This window comes from Dromaius novaehollandiae, chromosome 3 (assembly GCF_036370855.1).
Source record: "Dromaius novaehollandiae isolate bDroNov1 chromosome 3, bDroNov1.hap1, whole genome shotgun sequence".
In the NCBI taxonomy this organism is placed as follows: domain Eukaryota; kingdom Metazoa; phylum Chordata; class Aves; order Casuariiformes; family Dromaiidae; genus Dromaius; species Dromaius novaehollandiae.
This window is the reverse complement of record NC_088100.1, coordinates 82,324,960-82,338,438: the sequence shown is the minus strand read 5'-3', so window position 1 is coordinate 82,338,438 and position 13,479 is coordinate 82,324,960. Positions and strand designations below refer to the sequence as shown.

The window sequence follows — 13,479 nt, the reverse complement described above, 5'->3', positions numbered from 1 at the left end:
CATTTGTATCACCCATTTAAAATGTGTGTGTATGCATTACAAAAGTTTTCTGTTACATGCTGATGGATTGCTTTTTAAGAGCAAGCTCCCATGGTGATTTAAGTTGGCCATGCTACATCCTGGTAGCATCCTGTTCTCAGTTAAACAAGGTAGCTTTAATCCAGTTTTATTACTAGATACATTTAAAAAAATGATAAATACTGCCATTTGGCAAACCTAACTGTTGAGAATCTTTTATGCATCTAATGTTTCTCTGGACTAAAATACATCATTAATTAATAGAGTACATAACTCCGTGTTCAGCCAGCAAGCTGTGTCACTTTTGGTGCATGTACTGATATGTGAAAGCCAGTACTGACTGAATAGCTAATTAATTATTGGCAAAGGAGAGCAGAGACCATCTTATTTTGCCTTCTTTCTGCAGCAGGATAGGGGAATGAGGGAGAAAAGGAGAAATCTTTGCGTTCTTCCCATCTGTTCTCTGTCAGGCCTTTTATGCTGTAACAATAAGCTTTGTTCTTGTTTCCCAGTAAGCTAAAGCTATTGTGATTATCTTATTAACAGATATTTATCGAGGTCACGTAGCTTAAGTGAGCTATGTGCCTTTTTCCAGGAGCTGAGCCTGCTACCTCTGTAGCATTGCTCAGTCCCTTCCAAGGCATCCACTTGATACAGGTGTGCAGCTCTAGTATGACGGGTAATTTAACTGTCTGGCAAAGTTTTATCAGTCCTGCCCAGACACGCCTTCTGCCTCCACCATCTGACTTTTACACTGACCTGAAGGCCTTTCCAATCAGATCCCCTGGGTGACATAATTACTTTCAAGCTCTCCTTACTCCAGCGTCAGAAACTTCTGGAGGCTGGGCAATCGCCCCAAGCCTGTAAGACAGGGTGGAACTAAATAACACATCCGAGTATACACTATAACCAACATAAGCCAGAGATAAGGGAGCAAGGGTGAGAGATGTTTCATGCCACTGAATCCAGTGTACATGTTAAGCCCAGAGATGGATGACTTCTCTGAGGAAGACATCTTAGCTTTCTCCAGCTAACAGATTATTCAGACTGTATTAACGAAGCATGTATCAGCAATTAGGTACGCATCCTGCATGAGTGCCTCGTATACGTTATTAAGTAGTAATAATAAATAGGGTACTGATGCTAAATTTGTTGGCAATGTATTAAGAATTTATTTAGAAACTGTAAAACAGCATAAACTCATATGTCAGGTTTTCCAAAAGGGTAATAATAATACACAAAGATTTTACTCAGACCGAAAGACAAAAAGCATTTTGTTTTCAATTCAAAAAATACAAACTTTTGCCACAGGTACAAAATTATAAAAAGTTGATATTCTCCTCTTGATCTGGTGACAGACACATACAGAAGAGATGTATATTTCACCAGCTCTAAATTTATATAAGCTATGGGAAATGATGGTAAAGAACAAATGTCATAGTTAAGAAGAAAACACAAACAAGTTCTTGTCTTTCATTTAACAAGTGAACACCATTATCGTATTCCTTTGCACTTTTTTGGTTGCCAACATTTAAATTAGTGTTATTCATGCTTCATAGAACAATCAGAAACTAATAGCAGTTCTACCTCATGCATTTATTCTAACATTCATCACAAAATGACTTTTCACCATGCTTTCATTCAACTACTTAGAAAGCTTAGTATTTTTATTGACGACATTTAAGGAAGGTGGTATCAGCCACCAGGATGAGAGAATGCAGTCTGGATCTATAAATGTGAAAGCCAGTACATATATATATACATACATACATATATGTATGTATGTATATATATCTGCTTATTTACAAGAAAATGTTAGAAATCCTCCAACTAGTGCACCAATTAACTTTGTGTAGTGTTTGCTTGGATTTGCCTGCAATAACAAAAAATGTAACAGAACATCACTTAACAGAAGGGGAAAATGCTGCTGAGCACCTATTTTAGTAAAACACACATCTGCCTTCTATGTTGTGCAAGGATGCAGAAGTCTTGCATGTTTAATTTTTGTGGCTTGCGTGGCTTCTGCACATGAGAAGACAAAGTGTGTCTTATTGTAATGGACTTGGGCTTCGAGCTGCCACTCCAGCCATTGTGTGTGTGCAGCATTCAGTAGTACTGGACAGAGGAATTGCCAGAAATGTTGCCAATAAAAACAAGAAGCAGCTCACTCAAAAAAAAAAAAAAAAAAAAAAACCACCAAGACTCTCCATCTTTGTTTGGTAATTTTAAGTGATGAGTGCCCTTTACATTTGCAATGTGTTTGATTTGTTACCATAACCTGCTGAAGGACTTGAAATTGTAATCTCCCTTCCAAAGCTGATCTGGCCAGGATATTTTGATTTTTAATATTGCTTTGCTTGGTTCAAAGGTTAATGATTTGCTTTGCTAGTTAAGCAAAAAATGCTGGAAAGCTGGTAAGGCCTGAGGTTAAGTCTAACAACTCTGTTCATTCATCTTTCTGTTTGCGGGCAAAGGATGTACTAGAACGCACCAGAATGTGCTGCTGTTGACAAGTTGTTAACTCTTTATCCCTTCTCACAGGAATAGGTAATATGAGTTGTGGTCCAAAATGCACCACCTCTTGTTGGTAATCACAAACACAGTGTTTTTCATATAGTGGTAGTGGCAGCTTAGCCTTGATCTCTCTCTCTTACCTTGTTTATTAAATATTATTATGTAAAAAAGAAAAAAAACCAAATCTGTGTATCACATTTCTCTTGCTCTGGAAATAGGAAACTAGAGTATTAGGTGTTCTCTGCTATTCTTACTACACCTCAAAAAAGCAAAATCCAAAAAAACTTATACAGCACTATAACAGAAAACACCAGCCAAGAACTATCTACAGCAGTACACTATAATGGCATTGATTACAACACAATGGAATGTTATGCATATAATAAATTATGTTTAATACCTTTTCTTAAACTCCAATATATGTAAGCTCATGCTTTTTTATTTTGTTCGGTCCAATATATTTTGCTCTATATATCTGAACTCTATAGGCAAATAGGGGAGGTGATGGTGCTGTTTGCCTGTCTTTTCTTTTACAAGCCAAATTGCTTTCCAAATTCTAGATGCATCACAGTATCCTACTGTCCTCACTGACATTTGTTTTATAGCATATACCTTTCAATATCAGAAATAATAACAGATTGTCAGCTAGGCCTGTGCTCATATTGACATCAAGTTTTAGTAAGAGATCGTCCTTGTTAGCTCTTTTGAACTAATGAGAGGGAAAAAAAATGTAGTCGAAATGGTATAGCACTGCCTTCCATGGGAGGGCTGACAGCGTGCCAGATGCAGTTTTTCTAATTGGTCTTACTAAACTTAACAGGGAAGTCTGCAGAGGAAGAAGCCAGGAAGAAGGTTCATAAAGGATAATGTTTGGGGTCACATGAGTAGATGAAAGCTAAGTCTCTTGTTGCTCTCCAGGCCAGAAAGTTTAGTTACTGTATTTAGCAGCTATAGAGACATTTCAAATCAACATATTCAGGAGTCAGACTTCATTCTGTTTATTAGGGAAGGGTTTAGTATTTTTAAACACTGACAATTTACAGCTATATCTTGTGGAGCCTGCATTGTAGTGGACAAGGTTCATCCTTGTGCAAAATGCTCTGCTGTCCTGTTACATGGAACAATCTGTCCTCTAGGAGCAGAGGAGTCCCATGAATTGCACCTCTGTGCCTGTCTGGGAAGCAGGATCAGGAGCTTGGCGTCAGAGAGTGCTGTGCAAATATCCGCAAGGAATCGAAAGGAAGTAACGGACATCCAAAGCAGTCCCGTTTGGTATCTACGCTACTCTTCAGCCCCTGGGTTCTTCCTGGACAGTCAGCAATGCAGTTTCTGCAAGGACTGCACTACTAAAGGCTGGCTTCCTCCTACAAAAGGGATTTGGAGGTAACAAAAAGTGGCACAAGAGATGCTGTAGGAAGCTAGATAGGTTGCTTTCCCTCCTCTATTTCCTCAAGCCATTGCTGAGTTGGAGCCCCAAAGAAGACCTGGAAAGAAATAGAGGAGAGAAGCAGAGGAGTGTGTCGCTCGGGCGCAGTCTCTGTGTATGGACACTGAGATGAAGAACGTGCAGACTGGGGGGTTCGTATCTAGAAAGACCTTGGGGAGCTGCAGAGAAACAAACTACCTCTCGCTGGAGCAGAGAGGTGAATGTTCCCCACTTTTCCCACCTGATGCTATTCAGAAAAGGGAAAATTCTGTGCTGGCCTACATTCAGGTGGCTCCCACTGACATCTGGACACTACCATAATTCTAACTACTGAAATATTTATTACTGTTAATGAGACTGCTGAAATGCACCCAGCTGAAGACACAAAACTACACTCTATTGGGGTAACTTAATTTATCGCTGTGGACTGAATCCAAGTCCTTGAATGTGTACACAACCAACACCCACACCCACTTTGTTTAGACCTAGGCTAAATTAGTATTACTGATACAGGATGCCTACTTCTAACTTTCTTCCTTTTATTTTATTTGCTTTTGCAGTATGTTGAAAGGAGACATTTTATGAATGCTGGAATGTGTAGAGAATAACAAATGAGCTTCTGTGAACTTCTCTACATATCTGACGCATATTCCTACCTACTGTCCATATTTCCACTAGAGCTTAGTAACCTGTGTCACTCACTGCGTTTTCCCAAAGGTACAACACTCTAGGAACTGATACCAAAGCAACTCTGAAAACCAAAACCAAGTACCACAAACATGTCTAAAACACTTCTAAAACCCATTCAGAATTAATTTTAAACATCTGGCAATGGTTGAAGACTGGAAAGATTTAAGTTCATTTGAATTTTTTTCACAGAATTTGGGAGTATAGACAAAGGTTCAGTCCTTTTACCCAAGACAAACAGTGTTCTTTTGCTTTTAATACTAAAAGTTAAAGTGGAGTGCCTTCTGGTATTAAAATTATCACAGGATGTTTCCCAATATAAAAAACTATATGCAATTTATGTACAGTATACCCATACACTGCTCTGACAGGCAATACTCAAAGCCAATGCTATGATTACAACTTTTACGCTTGTAAAAGACAGTTTTACAATGAGCACACTCAAGGAAATTCAGGGTCCAGTAGCATTCTAGCTGAGGTAGGTTAAAACAGACCCACTGAATTAGGAAATCCCGCGCGAGTTCATATGGAATTAAATAAAACTAAAAATTAAAACCCAGTTGGTCTCTGCTGTTAAGAAATCAAGATGTGTAGCACAGTTATTCCAATGTCTAAAAGTTTACTAGTACAATCCATTTCAGACTTTGAAGAAAGTACAGTTGCTTTCTCACTTAAGCATTTAAGGGTTTTTTTTTTCCTTGCTCTTGGTTTTTTTTTCCTATGTCAGTCTTGACATCACTGAAGGTGCATTGCTGTTCTGTAGGAGAGGTGGGCTATAAGATGATTAGTTGGTTACAGATAACCTGATCACAGACCACTTTTTGTTTGCGAAATAGTCTGTGACTATTTCATTCTGGGTTGCCTTCTTTTTTTATTCCTTCTCCCCACCATGGCTGAGAGGTGGGATGACATCAGTGAGGATCCTGACTGCTCTGTCACAGTGAAGCTTTGCCACTGCTCAGCACTACCTGAGTGATGTGCTCAAGCTAGAGACAAAAGCGCACCCGCAGCAATATGCTTGATGGCCAGCAGGCTGTCCCAGGGGAGGCCGGGGCTGTTTGTCCTGTGGCAATGCTTTAAGCAAGGCAGTAAGCTGAATTTTGCTAGAATATTTGTTTTCAGGTTTAATAATTACGTCTGACAGCACAGGTGTGTGTGTATACATCTACTTGGAGAGGAAAATGTATATATGCAGCAGGATTAGAAAAAGGGAATAGTACATCCGTAGCATATAAGAGTCTATGGTTTTCCTGCTTGACAGCACCGCACTTAAGTAAGATTAGCATGGCTAAATCCTAGATGTTGTGGGCTCATGCAGCCTGCTGCATCTTGCTCATACGCATTACTGCTGTACATACACACTCTCATATGTTAATTTGGTTTAGAAGAAAAGACACACACAAACAAATCAATGTATTTTCTGACAATAGCATGCAGGTGAAAGGGCCATGGTTGTGGGAAGTTCCATGCCAGTCAGGCTTAAGTTGTCACGGGCAGCACCTGAAATGGCTTCTCATTTTCACAAGAGATGCAAGACACAACCAAAACTCACAAAAGATTTATGTCCCAGTCCAGAAAAATTCTAAAGAATGAATTTAACATTAAGCCTATGAGTCTCTCTTGCTCAAATGCTTCATTAGGATCAAAATATTATTTAGCTCACCCTAATCTAATAGAAAATAAAGGCTTTTGATCTCAAAGCTACATGGGAATTAGAGCTGCCTGGGATCTATCAGGATCAAGGCTAGGAAGCAGCATTCCTCTACGTGGAATACTTTGCAGGTACCATATTTAAAGAAATCTCTTATCAATTCAATTCAAAGGCCTCTTCCCTGCACGCTTTTTAAAAGATGTGCTGATAACCACAATTAGATCTTCCATTTGTGATAGTGTCTACAATCATATTTAAATGAGAAACACTAAAATATATTGAGAATATTTTTCTATTTCTTGTATGTGAATTCTGCAAATATCATGGTGCTATCTAAAATAAGCAAAACTATGAACGTATTTGGAAAGCAATCTTTTTCTTATTGAAGATAAGTGCAAGTTCTGCCACTGAATTCTAGGGGAATATAATCCATAGATTAATATAGTTTAGAGGCAGAAGGGATAATTATGGTCATTTGAGCTCCTGAATATAATGGACAAAGGAATTGTGCCCAGAAATTCTTTCACTGACCTTGCAACTTCCATTTCAGCTGTTAAAAACATATGTTGTCTTGATTTAAGGACTTCAAGTGGCAAAAGCCAGTTCACCCCATGCTAACTTGTTCAAGACTCCCCAGTCTTAGTCTTACACATTTTTCCTGCATTCCTAATATCTTTTTGAGCACAAATCCAGCCATGAGAGAGAAAATACACTCATTGTATCTTTCACCTTTTATATATATACACCCATGTACGCAATGCAGTGTAGATATGTTCAGGTACCCATTTGTAATCAAGTGCCACTTTTGGGAGTGTGCTTGGTATGGCTGTTAAATTAAAAATGCTGTGGGTTAGCTGTAACCAGCAGTTGACTGCAATGAGCAACATGCTGTATAATATTTCAAATTAGGGAAGAGAATGCTTTTTTACTGACTTACTGAAAAGTGCCAAATCACACTGAGAGAGCTTACAGAATCCAGCATATGTTGAGGCAGCAGAGGCTTCATTAGTTGCTGGGCAACTTTGGCTGTTTTACATTTTGTGGCACCTCCAGTCCTGTGTGTAGAGTCACCTGCACAAAGAAGTAGTAACCCTTAGAAACAAAATGAGAATTGGGACAACCCCAGCAGAAAGCATTTGTGAAGACTAAGAGCAAGTAAATGTCAGGGGAAGGGCTGCGGCGCTTCAGATCCAGGCTCCAGTCATCAAGAACATTTATGGAGATAATACTGAGTCCCTGAATTAACAGGTACCCCTTCCCCCCCTCTCTCTTCAATAGCCCATGGTCTAGAAACCAAGCATCTTCATCTCTTCCCAAATCTAGCCACCAGTTGCAAGTTTCCATCAGTGCTGCTCGCTGGCCACAAGGTGGATGGCATCTTTGTGTGAGGGCCTCCAAGTAATTCAAGAAAGGGATCACACAGTGAAGCCTCTGTGTTAAATACAAGAAAATCCTGTTGTCTTTGCTGTCCTGGCAAGACAGAACACAGGGCATTTTAGTGCCCCTGCTATAACCTGGCATCTCCACCAGGCCATGGTTCCCAACACAGATGTGCCAGAGCACCCTTTAACAGCAAACGCACGCTTAAACGCAGAGTTTCCCTCTCCCCTTTGTCTGCCACGCTCTGAAAAACCTCTGTGGTTAAAAAGATGTAAGCCATGTACTTACAGGTATTTAAAGGAATATAGGTGGTTAAAATTGGAGGTGGGTTGTGAGTGAAAAATCTGTGTTGAAAATAGCAGTGAGGTGCCCAGAAAAACACTTGTGTCTTCTGTGTTGGTGCATCAAATACAGTAACACCATGAAAACTTCTTGAAGCATTTGGATGCCACCAGTAACTGATACTAAACGTTCAGGTAGTAATAAGGCCTTGTAAAGTTTCTGATTTCAGTCTGGGTGTTTTAAATGATGACTATTTCTTCCACTCTTGGCTGCATTGGTCCTGCTTGACCTAAGCTGACCTCCCTCAGTCCTCAGGCTCCTGGGTGCCTCTGTAGTCCCTTCTCTGTGGGACTAATTCTCTGACCTATGTTGTCTTTGTTCTGCTTACCGCTGTGCTGCTGACATTGCTCTCTTTCCAATGTTAATCATCACCAAACATGAGATCCAAGAGTATTTAGGATACTCGTGCTTTTTAGTCAGTCTGGCAGAGGAAGCCTTAGCACTTTGCTGTTTTCTAAGAAGTGGAACGTTGCATCAATGTAAGTGTAGGAATTTGTGTGTGTGTGTGTGTGTGTGTGTGTGTACTTTTTCTTGTTTTTACAGCATGATTCCTCACACCTTGGAGGCAAGACAGAATGTTAAATACAGTTTTCAGAAAGCATTAGTAGCCCAGATGTGAATCTGGAAAGGAAAGAGCCCATATCCATATCGACTGCCTACAAATGATATTATCAGTCACAGAGGTAGTGGTGAGTAGCATATGTTCTCCTTTAGACGAGCAGGATAAGTTAGACTGTGCTGAAGAAGACTTACCTGGACATTTCGATTGAGGCTTAATGCAGGCATGAAGACACCCTCAACATTTTCAAATGCTGGAGGCCCTTGTTGCTGCCCATTTATGTAAAAGGTCAGGTTGTGCTTGTTCAGATCCAAGAGCACACCAACAGTGGCACCTTTAGAAACTCCCCCTTCAGTCCTAAGAAATAAAATGACCACATTGTTAGTTTAATGAAGGCAGAGTGCTGTGCTGCAGCTGCTCTCTCCATGACAAAGCAGCCCTACTAAAGCAAAGGAAAAAACAGAGCAGCACAGTGAAATGATTATTCTCACAGTATTTGACAATGGCCAAACCACACTTTTTTCTGAAGCATAGGTATTACATTCATCAGAGCTTAACTGGGGTATTCTAAAGAGAAATTAGGTCCATCTCATCTTCAGTTGCTAGCTAAGAGCTGAAAACGGTGTCCAAAACTAACAGATCCCACAGGCTGACTACAGATGGGCATGTGTGCAGATCATTGCAGTGCTAAGCAAGCAGGACAGGAGTCTGGAGACACGGCTCCTCAGAATGTCCCTGCAAGAGTGGAGTGAAGCACTGCAGAGAACGAAAAAGCAGAAAGCTTGTTTCCCAGGCATTCATTCTTAATTAATATTTCTGCTAACAGCTTTAGACTCAGACTTCCAGTTTGAAGTACTCACCTTGAAATTCCCTAAAAAGACCTAATTTTTCAGAGGCCACAGAGCCAGCACAGGTGAACCAGATACTGTTTTGGGGAGGAAGGGAAGGTGGAATTGATTAGGGGTAGGTGTAGCTCCATGACTGACATGACAGCATCCAGCTGTTGGACTGAGAGCTGTTTCGAATGTTAGGGCACTATTATTAATATTAGTCATAATTGGTTGTGTCAGGAGCAGCTGCTGAGAGCTACCACTGTATCAGAGCTTCCAATGGCACATTCAGCCAGCTATTACATGCATGAGTAGTTGGACATTAATGCACCTTCCTTTGGGGGTTAGTCAAACCCAGTATTACTTTAAAAAGCACTGAGCAAGAAATCTACTAGATACGCAGGTTGGCCACAAGCTCTGGTATTTTGCAAATATCATGGGGGCTCTGCAGTGGAATTACAGCCTGACACAATTTGTTCAAGGTAAATCAGATTTCAAATAATTTGCAGAAGCAGAAGAAGCAACCCTCTTTTGTTCCATGCCCTCCCCTGAGGCACACACAATTCACATGATAAATGCAGTTTTAACATAGTAGTTATCAGAATAGGTAGGAATAGATCAAAATATCAAAAATGGGGGAAAAAATCAAAATCCTATTAGGAATATAGTGCAGAGTAAGGAATTTTCATCTTGTCCACTAGGTGGCATAAACTGTTTTCCTTTAGACTAACTTACGTGGCACATGCCATTTCCTCCAAAATTAAAGAGAATTTTACCTGTGACGGTGAGGAAAATAGTATTCTGACTTCTCCATTTCAGGCTCTTCAGAGAATAACAATATGGTTGAAAATCATGAATTTGGCCCTCAGATGTGTTAGATTTAAACTTATACAGTTCTGAGGTCTCTTTTATTTGCTTTCTAGTACTATAAGCATTAATAGGTTTGCCTTTGAGCTTTTCTCCAAAACTATAAAGCATATTATTTTCCAAAAAAGTTAAGATGTTTACCTATCCTCCGTATCTGTTTTAGTTTGGTTTTATTAAAAACACTCAATAATATCATAAAACTCATGATATTGTGGGAAGTGGCAGTACCTAGAGCCATTTAGAAATGGTTATGTTATTTTTTTCCTGTTTCAGAACAGCCTTGATTGTAGTGCCCCATGCTTTATGTCCTGCAGTGTTTTAAAATAGATTTTATGACATGTTTTTAAATGACATTGATTCTCTCAGGGATGAGAAATGGCAATTTTGCCTTTTTGAGGTTACTATGCTCTTTCCTCTATACTAAACTAATTTACTTCTTGAGGGCTAATTAGCTGTGTGCTACATGATGACATTGAATGACTGTTCTCTGCAGCCTCCAGCAGGGAGCCCAGCTGATTCTTCTTGCGGAGCCGAGCAGGCTGGACGGCATGACCCAGCTGAGGCCTCTCCAGGATCCCAAGGGGAGCAGGGGCAGAGCAGAGGAATGGGGTCTCCTTTGCTTCTCAGCCACAATTCTTGCAGGACTGGAGCAGGTAGATGGCTCTATCCCCCGCCTCCACCTTCCCACAATGAGCAACAAGTTCTGACAGGGTAACGCCCAGGCAAAGGCAAGTGGGTGATACTTTGCCACACTGCTAGGGGGGAGGCTGGACCTTCCCTGAGGCTGAGCAGCTGTTCTTGGGCTTCCCATGATTTCCCTGAGAATATATTTTGACGAATCCAGTGCTTTTGGGACTACTGTCATGGTCACTTCCTTTAGGAGGAAAGATAGGAGAGTGAAAGCTTCACAAGTAAACTGGCATTTCCTGACTCTTCTGTACATCACTTAGACGGTATTACAAGATAATTTTTCTAATAAATGTCTTAGCTGCAACAAAAAGAATAGCTAGATGAGGAGACTCAAAGTAATGCTCTCTCCTAATACACTTCTGTGGCAGCACATGAAAGAACTGCTGGTTTACTGTAATGCATTTTTAAACTACTTACAACAGTTATACTATCTGTAGGCCATATAAAAGGAAAATACAACTTTTTGTTACAATATTTCTTCAATAAATACTTGGCATTTATTAAATGATAATCAACTTTTGCAGATATGCACTACTCTTTCATCATTTCAAGTAAATCTCAATTCTCACACCTTTTTTTCAAACAGCCCTGCAAATATTAATTTATTTCTGAGTATAATACTAAGTGCTGGGTGCTGACTGTGCACAAGTGTTGTGAGTAAGCCTGGAAGGCCTGAGTAAAGATAAAGAAATTTGGCTACCATGAAAAAGTCATTGTCTGTTATAGCGGAGTCTGTTATTTTAAGCACACCTTCAGCAGCAGTTAAGAAAATTTTCAAAAGAGGATGGAATGCATTGGCTTTATGAATACAGTACAGCAATAAGTTTCACTATTACTGAAAAATAAATCTTAACAATTTATGAATACTGTTTAAAAAACTGAAGAATTAGTTTAACTCCACAGTAACAGTATTTTTAGTCAGTTGTAATATTTCTGTTTGATCAATGCCTGCTCTGAAGACCTTTGAAGTCAGTGAAGAGACCCCTCCTGATTACAGTGGGCTTTAGGTGACACTCCAAATTGTCTAGATTTTGACTTCTCTCACCAGACTGCTAATCACTGTATTTTAGTATAAAATATTTTTGTGTGATTTCTGTCTCTTCCTTTACATAACAATGTTGTGGCTATCACCTATATTACAAGGTACTCCTGCTTTTGGGAACTTCGCCAAGGAACAGATCCATTGCAAAGAATGCTAGTGCCTCTAGGTAATGGGCATGCAACATCTCTGGCGTGTATTTCCAAAAACAACAAGACCTAAAGGTACCTCCGTAATCTACATCCTTGCTCTAAAGCATGTTCTTAACTGATGTTTCCCCAACCCATTCTTAAAGGTCTCTCTTGTTTTTTTCTAGCTTAGTTTCTTCTGTTCATGCCTGTTCTTCTAGCATTACAAAACTCAAGCCTAACCTGCCAGTTTTAAAGAATGTGCATGGGTCCAATTTCTCATGCTGAGGGTCAAAAGAACAGGAAAGTACTCTCAGCTTGACAGGTTCCATGACTAGGCCCTTTAAGCTCCATCTCTGCTTATCCTTGAAGCTGTTCATTTACGTATTGCCCTAGTTTATTCTCAAAAAGATTCAGAAGGATGCAATGACTACTAAGACAGAGCCTTCATGACAATAACATCTGAGAGGCTAACAGCTGACAATATATCCTCTTTGGACGGTGAGGCTGTGCTGTCCTGTACTTGTCTCCAGTGGGGAACAATAACTAGGCAGCAACGACTGTCTCCACAAGACTACTACACCTAATGAGTTAACAAATTGACCTACTTGATTGTCATGGTTAAAAATATAACACCTAGACCTAAATTCATTGAAGCACATGTGATTTCATGAGAATACGTGCCCTTCCTAAGTATACTTCACTTGAAAGAACATTCCACTGGTCCATCCACTCTTTGCACGTGCCTGTAAAAGCTCTGTGTTTGATCTAGTAAAAAATGGGAAACTGTCACCAACAGAAATTACTTTGTCCTCCTGTTTAACCAGAATGATTGGAAATCTGAAGTGTTTCCATTGTTTGTGTTTCCCAGAAAAAAAATGCTTTTGCTTAGCTGTTGTGTTGCTTGCCTGAAGGACTATGCCTAGGACCAAATCCATTAAATAGGTTTCTGGGACAGTAGCACACAGAATGTTTGCCAGCATTTTTCCAGAAAACATAAGCTGTTTCATAGAGCATTAAAATTAATACAGCTTAATATTACTTCCGCCCTAAATCTAATCAAGATATTAAAGGGACAGAGAACCTTTTCATAGATTTATCATGCTGATGTTATTTTACTCTATATTGATTTAGGACACAATCTAAGGCCTCTGGAGTCAGTGCAAATATTTCTATTGACTTCAGATAGCTTTGAATCCAGCTACAAAGTTCTTCCATCTGTCTATAATGAACTGCAAATCAAAATGACTATAAAATATCCCAGACTACTTTGTTGTTTCATGTTTATCACTTGTGGTGCTGTTTAAGTAACAGAATAAAGAATGAGCTATGAACTGGAGCAATGGAA

At 39.7% G+C, this 13,479-nt stretch overlaps 1 protein-coding gene across 9 annotated transcripts in view; it reads right to left on the bottom strand.

Annotated features, from left to right (window-relative positions):
• Positions 1–13,479, bottom strand: part of TRIM67 (tripartite motif containing 67) — a 48,318-nt gene that overhangs the window by 5,498 nt on the left and 29,341 nt on the right. For 6 of the 9 annotated variants that reach the window (XM_064509278.1, XM_026117312.2, XM_026117311.2 and 3 more), the window contains 2 exons: positions 8,772–8,934; positions 1,167–7,367 (listed from right to left, as the gene is read on the bottom strand). In XM_064509278.1, the coding sequence (XP_064365348.1) occupies positions 7,302–7,367; positions 8,772–8,934 (229 nt within the window). In that variant the 3' untranslated portion in view covers positions 1,167–7,301. Of the gene's footprint in view, positions 1–1,166; positions 7,368–8,771; positions 8,935–13,479 lie in introns of those variants that run through there. The other 3 variants (XR_010388467.1, XR_010388466.1, XM_064509279.1) reach the window with 3 other exon arrangements.